The sequence below is a fragment of the Alligator mississippiensis genome, chromosome 1 (assembly GCF_030867095.1).
Source record: "Alligator mississippiensis isolate rAllMis1 chromosome 1, rAllMis1, whole genome shotgun sequence".
Lineage (NCBI taxonomy): Eukaryota > Metazoa > Chordata > Crocodylia > Alligatoridae > Alligator > Alligator mississippiensis.
Genome location: NC_081824.1, coordinates 456,685,622 through 456,713,310, shown reverse-complemented (window position 1 = coordinate 456,713,310; position 27,689 = coordinate 456,685,622). Strand labels below are relative to the sequence as shown.

The 27,689-nt window shown below is 44.0% G+C and overlaps 1 protein-coding gene across 9 annotated transcripts in view; it reads right to left on the bottom strand.

The window, feature by feature from the left end:
* NOX4 (NADPH oxidase 4) overlaps positions 1-27,689 on the bottom strand; it is a 187,765-nt gene that overhangs the window by 39,634 nt on the left and 120,442 nt on the right. For all 9 annotated transcript variants that reach the window (XM_059721783.1, XM_059721775.1, XM_059721790.1 and 6 more), the window contains one exon: positions 26,026-26,107. In XM_059721783.1, the coding sequence (XP_059577766.1) occupies positions 26,026-26,107 (82 nt within the window). The remainder of the gene's footprint in view (positions 1-26,025; positions 26,108-27,689) is intronic.

Below are 27,689 nucleotides of genomic sequence, written 5' to 3'. Positions count from 1 at the left end.
AAAAGACGTTCGCTGGTGCTACTGTGCAGTAACTCAGGTTATTGTGCATTTATTTAGTACTTGTATAATCAAACCACTGCACAATAGTGTCTCGTTTTGACATACCCAGTAAGTAGAAGCTAAATCACGGTATCTTACCCCTTTTTCACTAACCGCTAAGCTATCCAGTTTACTTTCATTTACTATGGGGTAAGAGCTTATAGCAGAGCAGCAACCACTGCCCAGATGATGCAAAGCTCCATTTTGTCCCATGGTAAACTGCTAGCATGCCTGGAGCCTAACTACAAAGATGTCAAAACATTCTTCTAGTAAGAAGAGTGGCCTTTTCTGCCTAATCCTAGTTAAAAAATCCACACCAGGATTCAGCACGGAAACGTCCTGTACCGACACCCTGATTTGCACCTTTCTATGTGTGGCTCACATATTGCTATGAAATTTTCACTGACCAGTTCTCTTGCTTTATTTTGCCTAACAACTTAACAAGTCATACAGAGAAAAGAAATTATAGCTAAATTCTCAAGCCACCAGGCAATTTCAAAGCTTACACTGAGCTCCGTCAAAACACTGTATGGAACAATCTGCATACAGGCAAATTGTGGGTTACCAGACTAAAATTATAGTCTTAAAGAACTCCAGAACCCACCTAAACAGGAAGATATGAGAATAACTAATAAAATAATGTTCTTTGTGAGGACATCTAGGGAAGGGAAGGGAAATTATATATTCTGCAATCTTGAAGCTTGCCTTGGATATCACTCAAAATAATACCTGGGTCCCTATTTTCAGGGCACAGCATCATAAAGGGCAGTGGACAGTGGTAGTGCTCTTGAGGAACAGCAGGTGGTAGCGTGCATAAAAGACTGGGCCCAGCTTCTGGCTAAAATCAATGAATAACAATGGGAGTTAGGTGTCTAAACACCTTTGGGTGGGAGCCTGAAACCTTTTTGAAGCATCTTGGGACACAAGAGATGTACACCTATCCTAACACTCATTTACACCATTATACCTACTCCCTTCATTCTTCCAGAACTACTAGGCAAGGTGGAGAGATAGGAGGCTTAAGGAATCACAACCCCTTTTCTTCTGTGTACTGGGATACTGTGTTTTCTTAGGAGCAATAAGGAGGGAGCAGCAATTCTGCAAACATCCAAAGTAATCCTTACACTCGGTTTGTTAGGGAGTAAGAAAAGGTCCTCATGTCCTGTGCCTATGATACATGTATTAGGACCAGCAGACTTTGATCCTAATAAAGCCTTTGTGTTATATGTAAATATGGTCTGATACTTACAGTACAGGAGATATTTTGACACAACAGAAATAAAGTCATAAAGCAAAATGTTACATGAAACCTATTAGGGTCTGAAAACAAAGCAGCTTATTTTAATATCTTTCCCTTCTGGTTGGTGCATACAATGCAGCTTCTGTCATTACCTGAGGAAAAAAAAGTCTCATTATCTTCCATTGCACTGAGTACAAAGACAGCGTACACTGCACATCTCATTGCACACATGCTCTGTTTTCTTTTAAGTGAAGAGACTTTTATCCATAATTATGTGATTAGAGCAAACCACCAAAGATGATACTAGTTCCTGAACAACTTATGCACAATTCCGAAGTTTCTTCTCCTCTGCCACATTTAATTCTTCTATGTGAAGGGAATAAAAATATCAGGAGCTCTAAACAACCTCTAGTTTATCATACAACCCCAGCAGCATATCTTTTATTATTAGCTTTTGTGCTAGGGCCTTATTGATATTAATCTCCACTTCCTGCACATAACACCTTCAGCTAAGTGGTTAGGAAACACTCATGGCAGATTTGGCAACTCATTTCATAGCCTGCTGCTGCTCGGCAGCTGCTAACCATGTTTTCCAGATACTAACCATCTGGCTATTCAAAAGCACTTGTACTTATTAAAAGGCATTTGATGTGGGCTGGAAAGTATTTTACTTACAGCCAGATTTGGCTGATTGAACACAATCTCTCAGGTGCAAATTCTGGACTCTGGGACTGAAGATAATTAATTTTGGGAACAAGTAGCTAAGAGGTATGATGGACTCTCCAGCACTTATAGTCTCTAAGATGTGCTCCATCTTGTGCAAATAAAAGTTATGAGCAAAATGCAGAATGCAAGTAGAAGTTATGAGCAAAATGCAGAATGACTAGGTGACATTCTATGGCCTGTACTTTTCAGGAAGTGAAAAGGGACCATTATGATTGTTTTTTTCAAATCGATGTCCCGTCCTGTGTTTCGTGAGGCTGGTACTGAAGAGGCCAAAAGGAAATGAGGAAAAGTGGAAGCGCGTGAAGGAGGGTCCCCAAAATTGAAGAGCACAGATTCAAGTCAACAACCATTTTCAAGCACTCTGCAGTGGAACTGCCGAGGAAGAGGCAGAGGAGAGGACATCTGCAGGCATGAGGTGCCACAGGGAATGGTGATCCAAACCCTCCAACAACAGAGCACACGGCCCAGAGCGAAAAAGAACTGAAGAAGCAACTTAACTCTGGAAAAGGGCCCGAGAGTTACAGGACTGCAGCAAGTGATGCAAAAGGGAAGTGAGTAGGTCAAAATGCATAATACAACCGATGTATGTATACACATGTGAGAAGTATGGGGGATAAACAAGATGAGCTGGAAGCTGCAGCCTGTGAAAAAAACTATGATCTAAGTGGCATCACCAAGCCATGGTGGGACAGCTTTTAAGACTGGAATATCAACATTGCAGGTTATATTCTGTTTGGAAGTACAGGGTTGGGAGAAAAGGTGTGGTGTTGTCTTGTATGTCAAAAACACAGACACATGTTCCCTGGTTCAGAAGAAAGAAGACAACAAATCAGGATGTATATGGGTGAAGATGACAGGTGAAAGATGGAGCACCAATATAATGGTGGGTTATATTATAGGCCACCTAACTGGGAAGAGGACGTGGATAAGGCGTCCTTCAACAGGTGACAAGTCTATCTAAAAGCTATGGGATAGTACCAGTTTTCCGGGCATCTGCTGGAAGAACAATGCAGCCAAACACAAAAGTTCAAACCAGTCCCTAACTTACATGGAGAACAATTTTCTCCTCCAGAAGGTAGAAGCTACCAGTAGGGGATCCTTTATCTTGGATCTTGTCTTAACCAACAGGGAAGAATTGGTGGAGGATGTGCAGGTGATGGGTAACTTGGGAGGGAGCAATCATGATATGATAGAATTCCACATCCTGAAACAGGGAAAGGATTAGGTGAGCAAAATTAGGGTGCTGGATTTAAGAGTTAATAGGTGTGGTAGCATGGGAGGATAGATTGAAGGATAAAGGCACCCAGGAGGGATGGGAGTTTCTAAGGGGCACAGTATTGGAAGCCTAACAAGGAATTGTCCCAACACAGTGGGAGCACAAGAATAGCAAGAGACCAACGTGGCTACACATGATACGTTGAATGCAAAAGGAAAGCTTGAGAGCAATGGAAGAATGGGCAGGTCACCAAGGATGTGTACCAGGAAATAGCATGAACCTGCAGGGACAAAATCAGGAAGGCAAGGATAAAGAATGAACTGCACCTGCCAAAAAGGTTAAGGACAACAAGAAGAGGTTCTGTATGTCTATTGGACATAAAAGAAAGACCAAGGAAGCAGTGTGTCCTCTGTTAACCAGACAGAGAGAATTTCTAACCAAAGATGCAAAGAAGATGGAGCTACTCAACAGCTGCTCTGCCTCAGTCTTCACAAAAATATTAACCTGCAGCGAAACACCTAATAAGGATTATCTGGGCAAGGATGGGGAGGGAGGAAATAACAAAAGAGATGGTTAAAAAGCTTTTTCTAGGTCTAAATGAACTCCAGTCAGCAGGGCTGGATTAACTTCATCCCAGGGTACTGAAAGGACTGGCAGAGATCCAGAACCCTTGGCAATGATCTTCATGAAGTTGTGGGAGACAGACCAGGCACCAGAGGACTGGAAAGGGGCCGATGTATTGCCCCTCTTTAAGAGAGGCAAAAAGGAGGATATGGAGAACTGCAGACCAGTGAGCCTCACCTCAATACCTGGGAAGTTACTGAAGCATATCCTATAGAAAGCCATTTGCAAGCACCTGGAGGTAAACGGGGTGGTCACAAACAGCCAGTATGGATTTATGAAAAACAAATAATGTGAAACTAATCTGATCTCCTTCTTTGATAAAGTAACAACTTGAGTGGATGAAGGAAATGCTGTGGATATTGTGTATCTGGACTTTAGCAAGGCTTGGGACAAGGTCCTACATAACCTTCTCAGAAACAAATTGGAGCAACGTGGCCTAGATAAAACTGCTATAAGGTGAATAGATAACTGAGTATTTATATAGATAGTCAGGGTATTTATGGGGAGGGTAATTCTAGGGTAATTATTAATGGGTCCATGTCAGAATGGCAAGAGGTTTTGAATGGAGTCCCACAGGGCTCTGTCCTTAGCCAAGTGCTGTTCAACATGTTTATTAACAATTTGGAGGATGGCATAGAAAGCTTCTTGAGCAAGTTTGCAGACAACATGAAACCGGGAAGGACTGAGAACATACTGGAAGATGTGAGTCCAATTCAGAAGAATCTTGACAGATTGAAATGTTGAGCTAGAGCTAAAAGGATGAAGTTCAATGCAGACAAATGCAAGGTACAGCTGAAAAATAGGTGAATGTGGTTTTGGAATGCAACAATAAAAGTATTAGGTGCAAGACACAGGAGACCATAGTGCCTCTACTTGGCATTGGTTGGGATTCATTTGGAGCACTGTGTGCTGTTCTGAGCTCCATATTTTATAAAGAACATGGAGAAGCTAGAGAGGGTCCAGAGATGGGCAACAAAGATGATAAAGGGCTTGGAAAGCAATTCATAGGAAGAGAGACTGAAGGTATGTTCAGCTTGCAGAAAAGGCACTTAAAAGAGGGTATTACAGCAGTCTTCAAATACTTGAAGGGCTGCCTTAAAGGGCTGCCATAATCTTTTCTCTCTTGCTGCAGAGAGGAGGATGTGGATTAATGGCTTGATATTGCAGCAATGGAAGTTTAGACCGGATAGCTGAAAAACCTTCATTGTTAGAATAGTGAGGCAATGGAACAGACTGCCTAGGGAAGCAGTGGACTGGAGGTGGTCAAGAACAGGTTGGACGGCCACTGGTCGGGGATGATCTAGGCATAGCTTCCTATGGGTATTTCCCATGCTTCTGGGCTTTGCTTGTTGCCCTACTCCCTTCTCTCTTTCTGCTGCATGTGTCAGGGGGTTTTTAAGCCTGTCTCAGAGGCTTTGACTGGGATGTGCCAATGCTCCTGCTAAGACCAAAGCCAGAGGTTCTAGGCTAGAGAATCTTGCCCCTCTGCTCAAGGTCAGACCAATCACCATATCTGGGGTCAGAAAATAATTTTACTCCATAATCAGATTGGTACAGACTGTGGGGGCTTTTGCCTTCCTCTGTAGCAGAGGGAAGGGCCTTTTACCGAGGATCTTTTGAGCATATACTGACAGCCTTTCATAGATGCAGGACATTGGCTTCCATGGCTTTCCTGCTTTACCTGTGGCAGGTTAAGGTGTTAGTTCTGTGTCGTGCCAGGGTTGATGGTAATTTTACGTAGAGTTTAGATTATGGATTATATAGGATGGTTTGGATAGGGAAGATCGTGCCTCAGGATCTAGACTAGATGACCCCTGGAGGTCCCTTCCAGCTCTGCTTCTCTATGATTTTTAGGATGTTGGTTTGCCACATAACCCATTAGTGGGGTGTAGTTTATATTAACTAGGTGGATATATGGAAGACACCTGATGTAAAAAAGGACTGGTATAGGAATGAGGCCAGGATCCCCTAGTCCCTGAAGTCCCATTTAGCAGGCCAAGAAGTGTTCATAGGGACTTGCACCCATCCTTGCACTCAGGAGAGCTCAGTGATGCAATTTTGCTTGCATCTTGAATGAAAGGAAAAAATGCTGGGAGGCCCCTTGCAGCCCATGTGTTTTGCACATGTTCAACCACTGGGCATGCTGTGGACCCCAACACTGTCCATTATCCCCCTTTGCTATTGGTAAAATTCAGATTTCAGTAGAAAAAGAATCTGGATCTTTTCACCAGCTGTATGAAACACCCAATTCTCCTACTTTGGAAATCTGGATTCATGAAAATGTGGGACAGAAACCTAGAGCCTATGTACATCAGTGGGTGAATGGTGCTACCCTCCTCTCTAGATAATGATAGTGTTGATATGATGGTCAATCTCCAGAAAAAGATATTAACCACAAGAATTCTTGCCCCTTTAGATAATGATTTATTTATTTGTTCCAGAGGCAAGGGTCTGGAGTTAAAATGATTATGAAATTTCTTCTCGCAGATTGTAAGGCCAGAAAAGAGACTGGTCCTCCCACATTGTGGGTCAAAGAAACTCACTAATAATTTCTACAGCTAATTTCTACTTCTGTTTGAGTTAGTATAAACTTTTAGAGCAAGGGCTGGCAAAATACGGCCTGCTGGATGGATCCATCCTGCCAGGCAATTTCATCTGGCCTGAGGGCACCACCAACCAATTGTACTCCACCCAGCTCATGTGCCTCACTCCCACCTTCATGTGCAGAATGGCCTGGCCCAGCCAGCACACGGCTTCCAGGTGGGGCTGCTGCTGCCACTACTGCACCTGCCAGGAGACCTGCTCGGCTACCCCAGGGTCCAGTGGCTCCTCCTTATTTCCCTGCTGCAGCACTTGCTCCGGGCAGCAGGTAGGGAAGCAGCAGGGGTGGTGAGAGCTTTGGTGGGGGCAGAGGTGGGGCCGGGGGAGATGGGTGGGAGCATGGAGCATGGGACTGGGGTTTGCAGGAATGCAGAGCCTGCGCCCAGGGGGATGGCAGAAGTGTGGAGCTCAGGTGGGCAGGGTGTGGGTGTGAGGACCCTCCACACACTCCCCGCATGGTTCACAGCCCCTGCCACTGGCAGCAAGAGCAGCAAGTACCAATGAGGCCTCAGGGTGCTTGTGGCATGCATAGGTGCTGCTTCCCAGTTGCACGCAACTTCAGCCAGAGCTGCCCATGGCAGCAAGGAAAGCATCCAGGCCGGCCCACCTCTATCACTTGGGGCTCCCCACAGTGCATGTGCAGGTCCCAGCACTCACGCGCCACTGAGGGGAAGCCCTGCACAATGGAGCCAGCTGCCTTCCCCACTCCCTGCCACCACATGCACCTGCCGGGACTCCGCTGGAAGTGGCAGGGAGACTTGCCCCTGCTTCCACGGAGGCAGGGAGCAGGGAAGGCAGCTGGCTCCTTTGCATGGGGCTTCCCCCTTTGGCACATAAGTGCTGGGAGCTGCAGGTGTGCTGTGGGGAGCCCCATGCAATAGAGGTGGGCCAGCCTGGATGCACTCCTTGATGCCATGAAAAGCTCTGGCCAGAGCCACACACTGCTGGGCAGCAGCACCTGCACAAGCCACAAGTGCTTCAAGGGCTCACTGTTGCCAGCTGCTGCCCCCAGCAGCAGGGGCTGTGCACCATGGGAGGGAGTGTGTGTGGGGGTTCCCCACACCCCCCTACCCCACCTCACACCCTCACCCTGCCCCCACCCTGCCCCCACATATGCACCTTCCCTGCAACACACCCTATGCACCCCCACACACAGCCACACTCCCTCACAAACCCTCCCTACTCAACCCCCACACCCTACCATACACATGCATCCACCCCAACCACACCCCACACAATATACAAGAGTAAAACTTTATTTTTGAGTTACTATGCAATCACCTCTATATAAGGTATGCAAACACAAATCATGACAAAAATATTTTATGTAATAAAATTAAAATGTGTTACAGTAGATGTTTGACTTTTACCATAATATTTGGGTTTTTTTCTGGTTCCAAAGTAGCAATCCTCCCTTCCCAAAAGGACTACTTCAGGGGGCAAAGGGAGTGACTTCCAGTGGCAAAGGTCAGGTGTTAGGGGCAGGATTTCCAGTCTCAAGATAGTGATCAGAGGACAGAGCACCTATCAAGGGGCAGGGCTATCCAAATTCATCAAGGACAATTCACTAAAACTCATTAAGCGGACCTCCAGCTGAAATAATTGCCCACCCCTGTTCTAGAAAGACACCTGGTCTTGCCTTGAAGACATCTAGTGATGGAGAATTTACCACATCTCCCTGTAACTGTTCCAGTGATGAGAACAAGATATATTAAATCAATATGCTTTATCAAAGTTAATATTTTGTTCATATTCCCAACCAAGCAAATCAAAAATCAGCTGCAATATTTTTTCTTCCACTATCCCTTTCTGAACAACATGATGATTCTAACTCCCATGTAATTTGAAAAGAATATACATACAACTTTTGGCTGCAGACACCTTTATTCCCCCTACCCCTTTTAAATGGGAGAAATGCAATGCTTTTCAGAAAATAGTTCCTGACAGCCAATGAGCCAAACCTATGGTATACTGAAGAGAGAGCTCAGCTACAGTTGAACTGTTGAAATTTAATTACTTAAGCCTTAAATGTAGACATATAGCACTTCCTTTTCATATGCATGTGAGGGCATTACACTTGCAGAACACAGCATTTTCTTCCCCTCTACATGTAACTTTTGAGAGTGCTTGTAATTGTTTCCTCAAAATTTATAAGACTAAATTAAATCTTGGCACTACTGAAATCAATGGCAAAACTTCCTTTGATTTCAGCAGGACCAGGATATCACCCTGCCTTTTTAATACTTGTGTTTATAGTACAAAGACATCTATTATCCATCTGTTACTCATACCACATTAGCAGCGTGTTAGGCATTGTGTGGATGCTTTAAAACACACAGACTCTGCACCAAGGAATTTACACTCTAAGATGCAGTCCTCAAATATGCTTCATGTAGAGCCCTATTGATTTTGACAAAATCTGACTTCACTTCACTGATCCTAGCGCAACTCTTTCCATGCTGATTTCTATAGGGTTAGGGTTCAAACGTGCAACATATAGGGAAAAGGAGGGCCTGGTTCTTGATTTTTTTCTACCCATGATTTCAAACATGTGCTGCTGAGACATTTATTCCTTTGACTTTAATTCCATAATCCTTCATGGTCTTGCTTAATTTAAACACTCCTTCCAGTTTCACTGGTATCAGTACTGACACAGCATGACACTTTTTAACCCCCTACCAGTTATCAATATCATTATTATTATTATAGCCATTTGCAACAGCCCAAATAGTATGATTAAGTCCTTGTTTATGCTAAATGTTCTAAAGTCATGGATATAAAGGGCACATTTTAGAACAAGAGCTCCCTATTGCATTAGATTGCAAACTCTTCAGGGCAAGCTCCTTTTATTCTCTCAGTTCAGCTGCCAGTACTATGCAATCTTCCCTGGGACCTCTAAGAACTCAGAAGACTAATTACAGCTTAATCACATATTGGCATAACCACTTCAGAAGAAAAGGGTGCCCTTAATTTAATGAGGACCTTCCCTTCACTGCATCTCATCTTCACCATCAAATGCACATTTCTTGCTTCCTTTAACTCTGCCCTACCCTGCAAAATCTTCTACCACATCCCTTAATCCCAGCCCCTCTAGTCCATCACTAACATAAGCATCAAAGCCCTTGACCCTCTTTCTCCTTCTAAATACCCTTTTTCCATACTAACCTCTCTCCTTAATTTATTCTGCCATGTAAATTTATTTTTCAAATCCCTCCTAAAAAGTTATTTTTAGCTGTCTACAAGGAGTGAGTTAGTTTGCCAGAATCCCCTGGCAAAAGGAACCCATGGAGACAAATAAAATATGAATGGAACCATTGAAATGTGTAAAGACCATAACTGAGTAGGCCCTGAATCTCCATGTGATTTCTCTCCTTCCTCCAATGGTCCTTGTGCTATAGTCAGAGAACAGGCTTCAACCCTGCACCTGACAATCTGCAAATGATTCTAGTGTTTACTGAAAGTCTTACTGATGCCATAGCCTGGGCACAGCAGACTGCACATAGTCAGAAACATTTCAGGATTGGACCCTTTGATGGCAAGGCTTTAAAGGAAGAGTCTGTAGCATAGTCCTTGTCTGTTACAGATAATAGGTGTTTTGCCAATGACATCAATTGGCCCCAAAGACCCCTTAGTATTTATTCTCTATCATTGTTTAGAAGAATAAACCTGTACTGCATAAAAAGACTAAGGTAAAAAGAAAAAATAACAAAAGCAAAGATGCATTAAAGACAGCCAGATTTCACCCAAAGCAATTTCAATGAAAAATAAGAAAATGAGGAAAATGTCCCACCCTGCACTTTCTTTTTAGGCAGGTATAGCTCCTATTATTCTTACTGCAGAGTATTTCACTAGGCCTTTTGCTTTTTATCAAGTTATCACAATGCTACAGGTTCCTCTGCCCTTCAGTTTGGTGAACTCCTAGTGTGGCTCAAGAAATAATTTGCCTTGAGCTTGCATTTTGAAAGAGAAAGTTGACTCTGCTAAATTAAATGTTAGAGCACTTAAAAATAGTACTCTTCATGTTTAATGCACAAGGCTGTACACTGCACTAAAGCTGTTGAACAAAGATCCCGGCACACCTTCCTGCAATGGAAAATAATCTGTTAGCAGAAATAGGAATTTCTATAAGGAATATCTCCAGAGATGAAATTTCTACATTTCCAGTATAAAATACTCAAAACCTGTGCACCCATCTTTTGCAACATGAACAGGTTGCAGCTACAACAAAAAACATAATGACTATGTGTTAGCAATGAATGCCAGCACTGTCTAAGGGTCAAGCAGTGATTGGGTGTCAGGATACCTGGAGAGAGGAATGGCAATGCTGGGCAAGATCTCTCTGTGATTGTTTACCTATCTGCAAAATGAAAAAATAATTGATACCGTTTTGTAAATTGCTTTGAGCTCTTCTACTAGAAAGCACTCCACTAACACTAGGTGTTTCCTATTATTATTGGAGTGGTTCTATGCCCTCCATAGTTGAGCCTTCCTAAGAAACATCCAGGGCATGATTTTCCTCCCATTGAAATCAAAATAAGATGTACCCTTGATTGCAAAAGGAACATAATTTGGTCCCCAGCCCCTGATCCAGCTAGCTTCTCCATACAATTCTTGCATCTGCTTTAGTTTTCTTTAATTCAGTGGGGTCTGACTCAGATGCATTAGGTCTTTGTTTAGTAGCTTACAGGCTCCAAGCCATGGTTTGCTGATTTTCCAGTTAGGCAAGAATACTACTTCTCTAATAAAGAAATAGTTTGAAGACAATTACAAATAAATATGATTTAAAATGTAGTCTTAGGACACTTTTTAGGGCATATTATAAGTTTCTTGGCCTGGAGCCTAAGCTGAGGTAAACTGGCACAAATCTATCAAAAGGCCATTATCATTAAAAACAAGTAGCCAGATGGTGCAAGGTTTAGGGCCCTAACTTTCTGCCTCCTATATATTTAGATCAGGGGTTTTCAACCTTTTTAAAGAAATGTACCCCTTCTGGTGGCAGTGGCTGCACATAGAGTGGGTGGGGGAGGGCTTGTACGCGGCAGCCACCGCCACTACCCACTACCCTGAACCACCGTGCCTCGCTTTTCCACAGCTGGTTGCACATGTAGCTCCATGGGCTGCTGAAGGGCCTCGCACCCTGCTAATCATGTGCTGCCCATCAGCAGCCCATGGAGCCACATGTGCGATCGGCCATAGGAAAGTGGTGCATGGTGGCGGCACAAGGCAATGGGCAGCAGGTGGCAGGGGTGGTGCAGGGTGGTAGATGGCCACCGCTGCCTGCGAACTTCCCTCCACCCGCCTGCATACGGCCGACCAGACAGTGCCTGTGCGGCCCACAGGGGGGGCTCTGCTACCCTCAGCCCCCCAGCCCTGCTCCCAGGAGGCAGTGTTATGGGGTGGTGGGTGGTGGCACTCCGTCCCTGCCCACCGCTGCATACCCCCCAGGACTTTTCCAAGTACCCCTAGGGGTATGTGTACCCCAAGTTGACAACTCCTGATTTAGATGATGGAAGTAAATAATAGTATTGGGCTTTGTTTGAGCTGAAACTTTAAAAAATGAAGTTAAATGTTCTAGAAGGTGTGTGGGGGGAGGCACTAGACTTGTGTCCTTTTTGAATCCTTAGGACTTATAAAAATAGCTAGAATTTTTATTTTACTCTCGGATATGGGATATATATCTCCCATACTGATGCATCTGAAAAAGTATGCACAACTGAGAACTGGTATTTATAGCATTTTAAAGGAAATGGATGAACTAAAACATGCAGTCTTTTTGTGCGAGTTTAGCAGAAGAACTCTGCTGAAAATGCAGCAGCCTGTTGCTTCATTTAAGGGATGGCAAAATGCCCAGTTAACACAGTCTCTTAATTTGCTATACGTATTTGTACGGACATTAGTGAAACTGCTGCTGCAATACTTTATCCAGTTTTGATGTCAGCACTTCAAAAAGGGCATTGAATAATTGGAAAGGAAACAGAAAGTGAAAAAAAATATATTATAAGTCTTGAAAACCTCCCTTTGAGATTAGAGAAATTCATTCTATTCAACTTTTCTGCAAGAAAGTGAAGCTGTGACTAGATTACGATCTCTAAGTGTCTCCATTGGATGGAGATTTCTGATAGCAGAGGGCTCTTTAATGTGTGAGAAAAGTAGTCATAATAAGATCCAACTGGGAGCTGCAGTTAAGTTAATTCACAATATAAATAAGACATGCCTTTTTAACAATAAGGTAATTAACCAGTGAAATAAGAAAACTAAGAAGACTGTTAGTTCTCTGTTATTTGATACCTTTAAATTAAGACTTGATACCTTTCCAAAAATATGCCCTAACTCAAAGGGAAATTAAGGTAGGTCTCCTTCCATGAGTTTTGGGATGAAGTCCCATGGCCTATATTAGGCAGGAACTCAAATGAGAGAGATTAGAAGTGCCCTCCCTGGTTTCAAAACTGATCTATTAGCCAAGTTTTCCACCAAAACAAACAGGGTATGTAAGACCTGACATTCCTAATATTTCTGTTGTGAAAACAAATTAAAACAATCAAAAAATAATCCGGACATTCGTAATCTCTTAAAGATACATACACACAAACATAGTCTAATTATTCCTTACCGGGTCACTTCTAAGTAGGGAGAAATTCATCAAAGTGGATGGTGCTAAGAATATTTTATGCAAGGCTTCTCTAATTAGCACCACTCTCTGCAATAAGCAGCATTATCAGCTTCTCTCCTAGATACTTAACCCAACAATGTATTTCCTTAATCAAATGGAGAAACTCGCACCTTTTGTAACATTTCCCCAGATCATCTCCTTTTCACCATTAGAATCAGTCCATTGGAACCTTTTTGTTACACAGCATGAGACAATTACAGGAGGCCTGAGTCTCCTCTAGCTCACAGCAGTGAGGATCAGGGGCAGCTCCATGAAAGCCAAGGCAGACAAGGTTCTTTGGGTAAACATGATTCCTTTTATTGGACCAACTAAATAGTTGGACAAATTGTTCTTTGCAAGCTTTCAGGCATAAAGAGAGTCTCCTGGTGTTTTGTATTCTTGGGGACGGAATAGACTCTAATATACAAAATTATGTCCTTAGACCAACATGGCTACAGCCAATACCCATCAAATATTATGTTCATGCAAATGAGCAATTCAGGTGCATGCTGGTGAGAACTAAGCTGGCTAATCCCTGAGAATCTTCAAGTGTTAGAGTCAACAACTTGATTAATAATGGCCTTTTCTTTAAGACCAAACTTTAAAGTCTATATCAGGAGGGTTGCTGCTCACTCTCACTTCACGGGGCAGATTCATGTGACTAATGCAGATAATTCAATTTCATGTCTAGTTTATGAAACAAGTCTGGTCTCGTTATCAACTTGCAAGGTTGCTCAAAGAAGAATATGCCAAGAGTATATTTTTCAAAAACACCGAAGTGTGTTGGAAGTGTAAGTCCCACAGCAATATTTTTGTATAAGCTTAATTCACTCCAACTGGTTTATACCAAGGGACTTAAACATAAAGTCCATGGGGGAGAATCAGCTGGCAGCACTGGTTCTTCCAGCCTGCAAGACTCCTGGCAGGCCAGGGGATTCAGGAACCTTTAGGATTGTGGAGTGTAACAGGTCGCCCTCCCCAGCGCCATCTTCTGGGTCATCCGTGCCTTACGTGGGGCACCCTTGGAGTCCTCTTGGACCTCTGCTGTCCCGCTCTAATCTCGCCTGCCATGTCTTAATGGAATTAGTATGCGAGCGGGAGACTGCCGATTATACTGGGTATGTGGGGTTCTCTCCTATGATGGTCTGACCCCCTTTTTCTCTAGCTAGGCCTCTCCATCCAAACCCAACAAACAGGGTTAGACACCGAGGCTCTAGCTCTTCCTTCCAGTGCCTGGAGGCTCTTGGCCCCCTTTTCTGCTCCCTTCCAAGGCACGGCAACCCCTGGCCCAAAGGCATGTGCGTCAGCCCCCCACTCAAAGGGGTCACAAGTTCAAAACCCGGGTGCGACCCCACCTGTCCAAACAACAGAAAAATATACACTTGCACCCTCCACCCCCCAGGTGCTCCTGGCCTTTTTAAGATCGTCCCAACACGGTGCCCTTACTGGCACTCGGACTCTCCACAGCCCTGTCTCTCTCTGTGTCTCATTGGCGCTGGGCTGTGCCCCCAAAAGTTGCACCCTCACTGGCGCCAGGGTCTGTGCCCCCAAAAGCTGCACCCTCACTGGCGCTGGGGATCCCACTCTGGAGTGGGTCCCCAAAATGAGGCCTCCTCCAACCCCTAATAGCCTCACCCAAACCACCGGTATTATTCCATCCCTAAAAGAAAACAAATAAACAGTCCTGTCTGTGGGCAATATCTGCCACCCCAAAAATGGGAATAAGGAAAGCAGTATGTCAGCTTACAGTTGCAGGTTCGTGTTTCAGCTCCCCACCATCAGCTCCAGTCCTTGCTGCAGTGCGGCTGTCGTCTCTCCAGGGCTTCTATAGTTCCCCTCTTCCTGGCTTTGGGCTTTCCACCAAGCTTCTCCCTGGAGCTCTGAGATGCACTCCTTCCCCCTTGGCTGCTGGCTTCTACTGCCATTCAACCCCGGGTTTTTGTAGTCCTGCCTCTTCCAGTCAGCTGACTATCCATCCCAGTTCAGCAGTTAACCCCTTCCTCCCCAGCCCTCTGTGCCCAGAAGGTTCTAGCCTTGTAGGGGCACACCTTCCTCCTCGTGACAGGGTTAGGGTTCCCTGTTACATGGAGGAAATGTGATGGAGGGCAAGGGAGCAGGGATCCGCTAGTGCCCTAGACTGGCACCCTGTGCAGCCACTCTTTGCAGCTGTTGGCTGGAGCAGGGTAGGAGTGGTCCTGGGGCTTTCCCCATCCCTGGGTCATCTGAGAACAGCAGAGGCAGCAGGCAGGTCCCCACTTCCTCTCTGCTCCCTGCTTAGTCTCCACGACTATTCTACGCCAGCCTGGGGCTCCAGCCACAACACAGGGGCAAGGGGGCAAGTGACAGCTGTGCCAACACAGCCTGACTCACCTTACTACTAGGGCTGTGTGAAGCTTTAGTCCCTGATTTGATTCAGCGGAGATTCAGTGGCTGAATCTCCAAATCCGAACTGAATCAGAGGACCCTTAAATCTCTCCAAATCGAGCCGGGACCCTTGGAATCAATTCGGAGAGATTTGGAAAGATTCGGCAATTCAAACATAGACACAGCTTTAAATGTTTTTTCTACATACCTCTAGGTAGCAGGCGGCTCATGAGTGCTGCAAGGCTGGGGTGCATGGAGTGTCCTACAGAAGCACGGGGGCTCCCCAGTGTGCTCGGCAGCAGACCCAAAAGTGGACCAGAAGCAAATCCGGTCCCCTTCCGGGTCTGCCGGGGAGGTGGGGGCCCCCCCATGACCCCCCAGCTCAACAACTGGTGCCGCCGAGGTCTGGGGGGGCACCTAGGGTCCCCCCACAATCGATTACCGAGCCAGGGGTGTGTGGGGGAGGAGCGCAGGGGCCCCACATCCAGTCCACTTCTGAATTCACTGCCGAGCACATAGAGGGCCTCCTGCCCTCCTGTGGGATGCTCCATGTGCCCCAGAATTGCAGCGTTCACAAGCTGCACTGGTACTTCAAGGTATGTAGAAAAAACATTTAAAGCTGTGTTTATGGCTGAATCAGCACTGAATTTTCAGATTCAGATTTGGACAAATCAAATCAGGGACAGTGATCCGAATCAACTAATCGAATCACTGTCCCTGATTCAGGCCGAATCCGTATCCAAATCGAATAGGGGCTGCTTCACACACTCCTACTCACTACCACCAGATTTGGATCTGAATTGTGAGAAGCATCACAGTGTGGATACAGTATACACAGCGGCAGGGCAAGTTTGACATTCCTGGTTAATACTAATGTAACTAACTCCATGGACTTAAAAACGGAGTCACTCCAGATATGATCTATAGTAAACAAGGAAACAAACAGGTCCCAAACATGCATGTCATTCTATTTCAACAGACTTTTGCCAGTTGCTATTCTAAGTGTGCTATGGGCCCCACCCAGTTTGGCTACCCAGAGCATCCCACAGCTGTGTGCTTTATTCATATTTGAAGATGTGAGCATTCTCACATGGCAGGATGATTTAGCTTGTACTAACAGCTAGGTTTACCCTTACAAATATTTTGCACTGTGGGTGGGTATGTCTCCTGAGGAGGTGTAGGTTTCAAAAGAAGCCAGGATTGAACTTCATAAAAGAATCACTATTCTCTATCTGTTGCCAAAGGAAATGATATAGGAAACTTGCACTGGATCAGACAAGACTATTTAGGCCTGTACCCCTGTACCTCTGACAGTGGCCAACACCTGACATTTCAGATGAAAATTCAAGAAACCCTGCAACAGACAGATATAGATGAATCAGCCACCAGGCAGTCTCTCAATATTTTAAAAGGCTAGGAGACAGAGAAAGAGCTTTCTCAGGAGCTGACCCAAAACTCCAGGCTAGAGTCCCACAGGAACAAAGGATCATCATGAGCCTCAACATTTGCCACTTGAAGTGGGGCTCCCCAGCATTCTGTCCTGGGTTCAATAACGTTTAACAGCTTCATTAATGATTTGGATGATGGGGACTCATTTCATACTTTGCAAATTTGCAGATGATACCAAGTTGCATGGAGCTGCAGACACTGTGGCGGGTAGGGATAGCATCCAGAATGGCCTCGATAAGCTAAAAAAAAAAAAGGCCTGGGAGAATAAAAATAATTCAACAAGGTCAAATATAAAGTCTTGAAGTTGGGATGGAACAATTCTGTGCACACATCCAGAGAGGGATGACTGGCTAGGCTGCAATACTGAAGAGAAGGACTTAGGGGCTACAGTGGATCATAAACTGAATATGAGCCAACCAAGCACTCTTGTTGCAAAAAAAAAAGCCAAAAGAAAGCAGGGAGTTGGGACTAGATGGTCTCCTGGATTCTTCTCAGCCTTATGATCCTATGAAAGGCAGAATACACTTCTCTAACATAATCAGAGAGCAATACATGAGTGAGTGTGTGAGAAAGATAAAAAAAGAAACCCCAAACACGTCACTAAAAAAAACAACCCAAAACACTCTCCCCCAGGAGGCAACGGCAGAACAAATGTGATAGCTGGTTGCAATATTTAATACACTGCTCTGCACCAAAGGAACCGAGAAGCCTGGCCAGCAAACCTGTTTCTCACTTGATTCTCACCACTTATTGTGGTGATAAGTGCACTAGGCAAACCTAAACAGAATTAAGCCCTCAAGCACAGCAGTTCATGCTCCTTTCAAAAATGTTTTTTTTTCTTAGTATTTACTACTGTAACTCTATTTGAATCCTGCGAAGCACCAGATGTTAATGCATTTTGTAGCAAAGAGTTAATTGTGAAATGTATGGAAAAAATGTCTAGTTTGACACCTCTCTTTTATGTCACATTCACTTTAGAGCTGATAATACTAGATGGATCCACAATAATCACAGGGAATGTTACTCCAAATTTTAACTGGGGTTGAGAGTGAGGCAGGACTGGTGAGAAGTTCTGATCACAACTTGAAAACTTTATTAGCATATGCAATAGCAAATACTTATTTGTATTAATAAAGACAATGCTTAGTTAGCCTCAGATTCAAGTGAGAAACAGGTTTGCTGGCCAGGCTTCTCGGTTCCTTTGGGGACTTTCGCTGATTTGGTTCCTGTTTTTTTCTGAGCTTCGGAAAAGTCTGAAGTTTCCTCCAGCCTGTGCTCGATATTTATATATGGCTGGTTCCAATATTTTAATAAATGATCTCTGATTGGTTTTACTTTTTTTTGTTTCACTGAAACTTTTGGAACTGGATTGAACCAGATCTCTTGTGGAAGTGGAAGGTGTTAATTAATTAGGATTTATATCCTGGAAAAGTAAAAGATTGGGTTTCTTATCTCCTTTCTTTCCCCATTGTGAAATGCTGTTTAATACTAGCCTGTTTCTTCTTTATCTCAGTTTGTGGTCTTCTCTGACAAGCCTGTTTTTGTTTTGTTTTTTTATGATTTAAGCAACTTCAAAATATATCTATTATAGCAAAATAACATCTAATACATTTGGTTATATCAATCCACCTCATCAGTCACTGTTTACAGTGCATGCTTGCCTAATAAAAGATATTTCCTGTACCACAAGTTCTGATGCCTTTTGCCTGTAGACCAATATGGCTACAACCCTGCTTAACTTAAGTCATTACTACACAGGTTAAGCTTAGGTTACGTTGTACAATGATATACCCTATTTTCTACAGCCCATGTTGCGTACGTGTACCTATCACCTACAGGAACACCGATCAGCTTGAAAATTGCTATATTGAGGATTAAGAAGAAGCGATGGTGGGGAAAGTAACTTTATTATCATGAGAATTGCTGAAGGGTAAAGAACATTAACAATAAATATGTGTTGAAGCCAAACCAGCAAATATTTGCCCATGGTAGGGTTTCACAGTAATAGTTGAGATTAGTTTTCTCATATACATTTTGCATCATTGTCCAGTTCCAGTGTCCATTATTGTTCAAACCAATAATGCTGAAGTTAATGTGTCAAGCAGTTGCCACATGGCAAATTATGGAGTAGTTGCCATACCAGGAGAGAGTAAAAATCCTTCAGTTTGGAAAGAAGAAGGCTAGGGGGGGTATATTATGATAGAAGTCTATAAAATGATGAAGAGAATGGGCAAAGTGAACAGGGAACTGTTATTCACTAAGTCCCAGAATACTAGAACCAGGGGGCACCCACTGAAATTAGTAGGAAACAGGTTTAAAACTAACAAGAGAAAGTACCATTTTATGCAGTGCATAGTTAACCTGTGAAGTTCACTGACACCGAATGTGGTAAAAACAGACGGCATAGCTAGGTTCCAAAAAGGACTAGGCACATTCATAGATGGTAAATCTATTAATAGCTATTGAACAGAAGATGCTTCATCTTGCATCTCTACACCAATAAATAGTGGATGTCAAGGAGAGCAATGAATCTGGATAGATAACTAGACAGATGAAGTTCAGTGCTCTGCATCTAAAAGCATTCACTCCTGCCACAGTTGGAAACAGAACACTGGGCTGGATGGACCACTGGTCTGACCTAGTCTGGCACTTGGTTAGGAACAGAAATTACACATAAACAGGTATAAGTGATCAGAAACTAGTTCAAATCTATAACACAACAGAAGATCAGTGAACAGACTTACTGAGTTAGGTTAAATTGGTTTATTGAACTTCTGTCGCAGATCCCCACACTCTTGGAATCATAGAACATTAGGGTTGGAAGGGACCTTGGCAGGTCAACTAATCCAGTCCCAACTAGATCACCCCAGCCAAGGCTTTGTCTACCCAGGTCTTAAAAACCTTCAAGGATGGAGATTCCACCACCTCTCTGGGTACCCTGTTCCAGTGCTTCACTACCCTCCTCATGAGAGAGCTTTTCCTAATATCCAGCTTAAACTTCCATTGCTGCAACTTGACATTGTTCCTCCTTGTTCTGTCATCTGCTACCACTGAGAATAGTCTTGCTCCATCCTCAGGGAATTAAAGGCTGCTATTAAATCCCCCCACCACAGTCTTCTCTTCTCCAGACAAAATAAGCCCAGTTCCCATTTTTGTTGCCTTCCACTAGATGCAGGGACAACTGGTAATGTGACACTGATCTTCATTTCAGTTCCAGTATCATTGCCTATGGCTTTGTAAAGATGATGCTGTCACTGGGCACCATAAGAAATTTTACATTTTAGTAACTTTGGTCCCAATTGCTACTGCTGGCAGAAAAAACACTTTGTGGTACTACCTCCAAACATAGCAAACTCTCTAGTGCAAGTGTCTGTGTTGCAACACCTCAGATTCTAACTTCACCTCACTTCACTAGTTCACGGAGGCTCAGTGTTCAGTTATTTATTTAATGTCACACCATCCACTCCTACTCTTTTTTTTTCCCTGACCCATATCTGCTACTCTTATATGTCCTCCCAGCCTCCCCTGTATGAGGCTCTTCCCTAGTCCCTGTCCCTGGATCCAAATGAAAGATTCCTAAAAATGCTAAAGAAGAAGCTGAGAGGTGGAAGTGGATGCTGGGGAGAGAGGCAGGGACTAGATATTACTCTGTGTTGGTACTGAGTTTAGCACCATGGACTGGCAGTCTTGTTTGGGCTGTAGATAATACCATATGAAATATACTCCAAAATTAGGCCAAGTCTGGCAACCCAAGAAGCTTACTTCCTTTTAAAAACTGTTGGGATTCTGTGGCAACATAAGAACTGGACACTTCCTGAGAGGCATAAAACACCTTCACTCACTTTCTCTGGGCTTGCATTAAATGTTTGTAGTCTGGCCTCATTCCTACCATCAGCATTGACTGCTACTTAGCCAAACTATTCACAGCACTCTTCTATGCCGACCTGCTTTATTTTCAAGAATTTTCTCTTCAAAGTTTTGCCTGGATCCCATGAGGTCTTCACATTAACATGATTTCATGTCAACTAGTGCAGAAAAGTATTACTCAAATAAAGACAGTAAAGAGACAATGATTTACAATTTCCAGAGATTTGTTGGCCTGTCCTCCATTAAACATCCATTCAAACAGAACAGAAAAAGGTGATATGGGAATTGGAGCCTAGCACATATTGTGAAGATAAACAGATTCCCTATATTTCTGAGCAGATGTGTACTTATATGAGAAATGCCAGATAAATTAGGACACATCAATAGTCATCAACCAGTTTGTTAATGAACTGGAGCTAATGACTCATTTCTGTATTAAAACAAACAATTTTACTCTAATTAATAACATTATAAACAGGAGTCAATTACTTATAGCAATATATGTAAACATTGTTTTTTTAATTATTTGCCAAAGTTTGGTTGATTTCATGCACTAGAAAAAATTCAGTCCCAGTGTTACATCGTGATGCGTTTTCAGCCAGACTGTGGACCAAATGTTAATTTAAAGGCATGGTGAGATCTGATCTGGGAGTCCAACAACTACATTTCCTGCCATGCACATGTAGCATGGCAGGAAGCACAATTGTGGGACTGAGCATCAGAGCCCATCATACCATATTGCCAGTGCAGGAAGAGCCTGATCCTGGACTTCCCCTGCACCTGCAAGTAGCAAGCTCCCTGCAATTCTCCAGCTGGGAGCATTGATCGGCTCATTAGCTGATCAGAGCTCCCAACCCTGGGAGCGTACCATGCTGCAGGGGCTAGAAGTCCCCAACTGGGGGAAGCTCCCTGGTGATGGCAGGGAACTCCAATCAGCTGATCCAGGCTCCCAGCTGCAGGAGTGCAATAGTGGACTCCTATGGCTGGGAGACCCAGTTAGGTGCACTCAGTCTCTGAAAGACATAGGAGTTTTGGAAGGAACCAATGTGCTCCAGAGCCTGGGAGCACTGCACACCCATTCACTTAAAGGTGTGATAAGAACCAACCACAAAGTTATTACACAATATATGTGTAATAGCTTTGTGGCCTATTCCTTATGTTATCATTTGATTTATCATTTAATCAAATGAGTGTGAGACCATGTCCTTATTTAAAATGGGATTAACCACTTAATCATGTCCAGGGATCCTGGCTTTCTCTGATAAAAAAAAATCCCCAATTGTCAGATTAATGAAACACCAATAATTATATATATATATATATATATATATATATATATATATATACACACATACATACATACGTACATACATATATATATATATATATATATATATATATATATAGTGGTATTTATATATATAGTGGTATTTCATTTTGATCATGGAAAAATGTGGATTTTGGGTTACTTTTTGTAATCCAAAAATTGGGGATTTTTTTGTTTTTTATCAGAGACAACCAGGATCCCTGGTCAAGTCTTAAGGTTAATGTCTGTCAGGGCTCTATAAATGTAGAACAATGAACATTTCAACCAGCATCACCACTCAATACTACAAACAGCATAAGATTACAGTGAACAAGAATTTATGCTACTACCTAAGTACCTGCAGTGCCCAGTGAATTCAGAAAGACCTACAGATGGCTGGCAGCTCAGCAAGTCTGGCCATTCATTACAGAACCCGATTAATTGCCAGCAATAAATACATCCATTTTTACAAGTAGAACACAAACTGTACAAGTATTTTTGTACTGTAAAGTGTGTTGTTGCGTATTTGGTTTTAGTTTATATATAATTGTTTTGGGGGGTTTTGTTTGCTTTCTTGTATTTGCTTTGCTGTATGTACTCACAGTTTTCTCTCCTCTCATCTTTGCTTGTGATCTGGAAAGAAGCAGGGCTGTCTGTACTAGGCAGAACAGCCCGCCTGCTGTGTCTTGATACCTGAGGCTTTTGCTTATGACACCCTGCTGTGTACTGGAAACAAGAAACTAGTTTCCGTCAGGTAACAACAGGGAAAATCAGACCCCTGGCCAAATCAGCTGAACTGGGCAGCGTTCTTGTCAAATAAATTGGTTAAGAGGAAAAACTAGAAGCCTGGCAACCCTTCACCTGATACCTGGGGTGATGTCAGACTAGGTACATAAGAAGAGGGAGCTGGGGGTTGGGGGGACCCCAGAGAGAACCCCAGCCAGGAAAGCCAATGTAAAGGGCAAGTCTCATGTACAGAGGAGTGAGGGAGTCTCTGAGTCTGGGACTCCTCTCCTCTCCCTTTCTTTGTATTCACTTTGCTTTCCTGGGTTTGTGGAGGGATAATACCATGGGGGTATTAATCCCTGGGAAAAACCTCCAGGATTACCGCCTGGTACCTGTTGTTGCTGTAGCAGTCCCTGTGCCTCAGCCTAGCTGAGTAGCTGAGCCCATCTGCAGGCCAGGCCCAGGAACCAGGATAGGCCCAGTTCCTTTTCTTTTGAGTGCTTTTGCAGTTTTCTGCTCCAGCTGGAGCTGTGGGATTTGGGACTAGCAATTCTTGGGGGCGGTTAACTCCCCCCCCCCCACAAATCCACCATGTGGAAGCGGAAACTGCTGCTCTACAGCTTCCCAGGGAGCAACGAGGGGTCCCTTGCACTGCAGAAGGACCCCCCACACTCAGTAGCAGCTCCCCAAGATGCAGTGAAACCCAAGGAACAGTTCACAGGACTTTCCTGAGTAGCAGCTATAGGGGTGCAGGCCAAAATTAACCCTTTGGGTGAGCACTAGGGTGGCCACTGGCCTGGTTTTATAGAGGACAATCCGGTTTTTTGGTCCTCTGTCATCTGTTGATATGAAACCAGATGCCTTTATGTCCTCTATTTCTCACTGCTTGGATGCCGCCAACACTGCCGTTGCCGCCTGTGGGAGCTCCCCATTTGGCCCACCCTCGCCACTGACACCACTGCGGCTGCCTGCGGGAGCTCCCTGCTTGGTCAGCCCCTGGCGCTGCCACTGCCATGGCTGCCTGTAGGACCTCCCCGCTCGCCACCACCACGCTCCCACCACCGACACCACTGCTGCCGCCTGCAGGAGCTCTCCACTCACCACCGCCACGCTCCCGCCACCACCACCACCGCCTGAAGGAGCTCGCAATGCCCTCCAAGCCTCAGGAGGCATGCAATGTTTATGGTGGTGGGGCCAGTTCCACTAAATGCAACTGTTCTCTATTACTGAGGTACCTCAATGGCCACCCTAGTGAGCCCCCACATCTCAGACTGCCTGGGTGTGGGTGGAGTCCCCCCAAAAGGGGTGCAAACTAGAGACTGTACTTTGTAGTCGATAGTATTTTAAATTGCATTTGTTTTTTTCTTTTGTTCTCCTTGCCTTTGTTTTCTGTAATACATCTGTCCTTAGTGTTTATACAGCTTGTGGGGAGAGGGATCTGTTTATGGAGGCCACTCCAGCCAAATTCAGTGATCCCAGATTTCTGGGTGGGGGCTTGAGACACAGTGAAAGCTCATTGGGTACCCCAAAATTTGAACCCGGCCTTGTTGACCAGTGTCTGGCAGAAGGGTTATACACATTATGACATAAAAAAAATATAAAGCCCCGTTTCATCTTTTCCTTATTAGCACATAATTTCTCGCAGAACATTACTGGAATCCAGTTAGTCTGAAGGTGTCATCAGTGCTATCACTGCTACATAGGGCAACCAGCTACAGTGGGCTCCAGAGCATTTAAGTGTTAACCAAAAGAGCCAGGCAGGAAGATGATTACAGTCAGGATTTTCAAAAGTGTTAATGAAACATGACAAATAAGGCAATAATCTCAACCCAAGTAATAGTTCAGCCTACAGAAAGGGAGCAGGATCAGAGACTCCATAAAGGTCACTAGGCACTTCATGCTTGCCCATGTATTTTACATGGGAAGTGCTCAGGGATTTTTGTGACAATAGGTAGAGCAAATACCCAAGACAAATATCAGGGGAGGAGTGGGGGAATTCTCACTGGATTCCCTGGGGCCAGTATTTCAGACCAACCACATCAATTTTTAGTTAACCAACCCAATTGTCTTGAAAGACCCGGATTTGCAGCAAATCATAAGCAACCAACCTCAATCATGGCTTGTTCTTAAAAATAACTCTTCCTCATTTACAGTATCCTTAGGGTTATATTCTTACAGCTTTATCAACTCCCTGTCCATTTCATGATTCAGTTAAAAAAATACCGTTTCTTTTCATCACCATTCCTAGACATGCTCCAGCAGTAATCACAAACCTCTCATCCCCACCCTGCTCCCTCTTTTCACCTAATGCTTTTCACCTCTGCCCTTCCTCACAATCTGGCAAGAGTTAGCAAGAGAACTTTCTCTTCTGCAACACCTGCCACCTCGAACAACCGTCCTGCAGCTTTCAGTCTCACTGGCCTGAAAGTGCCTTTGTTCCCTTGAACATCACTTCAGTGCTCCCTCTGTTATTTGTTTTAATTAACTCAGCAAAAAAAACAATTTTTTTTTATTATTTAATTTGGCTATTGATTGTCTTTGTGGGAAGAGGTGTTGTGTAAGATGCTCAACAAAACAACACCATATGGGCTTTTGTTGGGGGGCAGCGTAAAAGCACATTAAAACCTTCCCATGATTTGAGCACTGAAACAAAGCAGCTCTCTAACTGAGGAAAGTGCTCCACTCCCCCACATCCCTAGGAGGACTGCGGGAACCATAACATAAGGGACGTGGTACTGCCTGTTCCTAATGCACAGGGCTGTTCCTTTAGGTTGCCTGCCCACACATCCCTAATGAGGGCAGTAAAACTGTTTTTAGCGCTCACATGTTTCCGGAGGGTAGCTTGTTAAAATCCAAATGAATCTGTCAGCATAAATGATGGAATCCCACAAGACAAGAGCAGGGATTAGCCTGACAAAACATCTGCCTATGTCGACACACAGTGTCAAGTGAAATGAGGCTCCACCAGACACTGATCCGTGCAGCTTATCATCTGCTCTCTGCCACTGACTTCTCAGTGACAGCTGGGTGCGCTTGCAAGGCATGTCTGCTTCTTCCTGACATTGCTGTGAAGAGCACAGGGATTATTCCAAGGGAGGCTCCCTGACAGCTCTGCCTTAAAGAGTTTACACTGAAGGCATTTGCTGTGCTATCAGTGCTTCCCTCACTGCCTACAAATGTATAAAGATTTGCTCTCCTGAGGAAGCATTTTTACTTACTTGGGATAATGCCTTTGATGAAAGATGGGCAGAATCTCTGTGTCCTGACTCCAATGTGGAAGCAGCAAATCCCGAAATCTTTCTGTCAAAGGGAAAAGAAACAGATCTAAAGTTGTGGCTCCGCACTAGAAAAGTTCAGGCCAGGAGTAAGCATGTGATAGCCTCGGTGAATTCTCTTCCACAGCCTGGTTTTAACTGAGATAAAAAACCCAGAGCATTAAGAAACAAAACCTCTTCACTCTGATACCCTGGCAACTGCTGACAACACTTGAAAATTGCTCTTCTTTAGTCTAGATTTATAATATTCCTTTTCTTCAACATATTGATTATTGTATGTATTCTAGGAGTGTCCACAAGACCTCCACTGAGATAACTACCCTCTCCCCCACACTGGAGAGACTAAATAGGAGACGGCCCCTGCTTGGAAGACCTAACATTATAAATAGACAAGAGATGAGAGTGGAAACAGATGCACATGGAGTTGAAATGATATCACTGAAGTCAGACAGCCACTCAGTAACAGAGCTGGGAAAGGAACCCCAGACTCACGCATCCCAGGACTCTGCCTTACCTGTTTGACCATACAACAACTCCTAACACCCACAGTTAAGCACCTTCTATTCAATTTGCAAACATTAATCAACTCTCACAATACCCCTCTGTAGGAAAAAAACAACCTATTACAATCTCTATTGTATAGACAAAGCAACTGGTACAGAAAAATGAAGTGATTTGCTTGCGGTGACAGAGAATAAACTTGAATCTCCTGATCCCAACCTGCACCTTGAACACAAGACTGTCTTTCCCAGTTACCTCACTTATTTAAACATCTTTTTCCAAGATATGGATACTACCACCATCTAGTTTTGGGTAATAGTGATACATCGGCTTGGATAAGATGTTCTAATTTTGAAACGGTCCTGATGCGCTGAATCATTAATGTGACACCTGGATTAATTCTTTGTTAAATTGCAACTCTTTGATGATTGCAACTCTTTGATGACATCGCAGTAAATTCAAGAGAAAAAACTTCTTGTCAAGGGTTCAGTTTTAAAGGTCAAGCATCTAAGCTCATTCAATAAGATCTATCATCAGCCTGTAATATGGCTAGCCAAGATGTACTGAACATGTTTCTGACAAGCTGGAAAGCTCTGGTAGGTTGCGGGGGTTTGTTACTCAATGTCTTCATTCCTTCCTGTGAAGTCTCATCCTTTGCATGAGCCTTCTTGGGCTCATGTACACGCCACAATTTTTGCCCTTCCATGTGCTGCAACTGCATGTCTGTTTGCACGAGTTGGATTTCCCAATGCTGTAGAAGTCTTTCTTGTGCAGTAAACTAAAACTCCTCAGCTATAGTTTAGTTTGACTCGCTGGGAATTAAAGTGTCATGTCCATGGATTCATTGCGTGAAAACACAAAGGTACTCAAAGGTGTGTAATGAGCCTCTTTGTCCACCAAATGGTGCTGCGACTTTTTTTTAGTTCACCCCTTTGAATTGCTTCTGCTTTCTTTTTTCTTGTGTGGTTTGCCAGCTCCCTGCTTCCAAGCTGCATGGCAGGGCACAGGGTGGGTGGGGGACCCTGGGCCAGGGGGGCAGCGCTGGACTGTCCCACTATCTTGCAGCACTGACCAGGGACCTGGCTTAATTAGTTGCAAAACCTAGT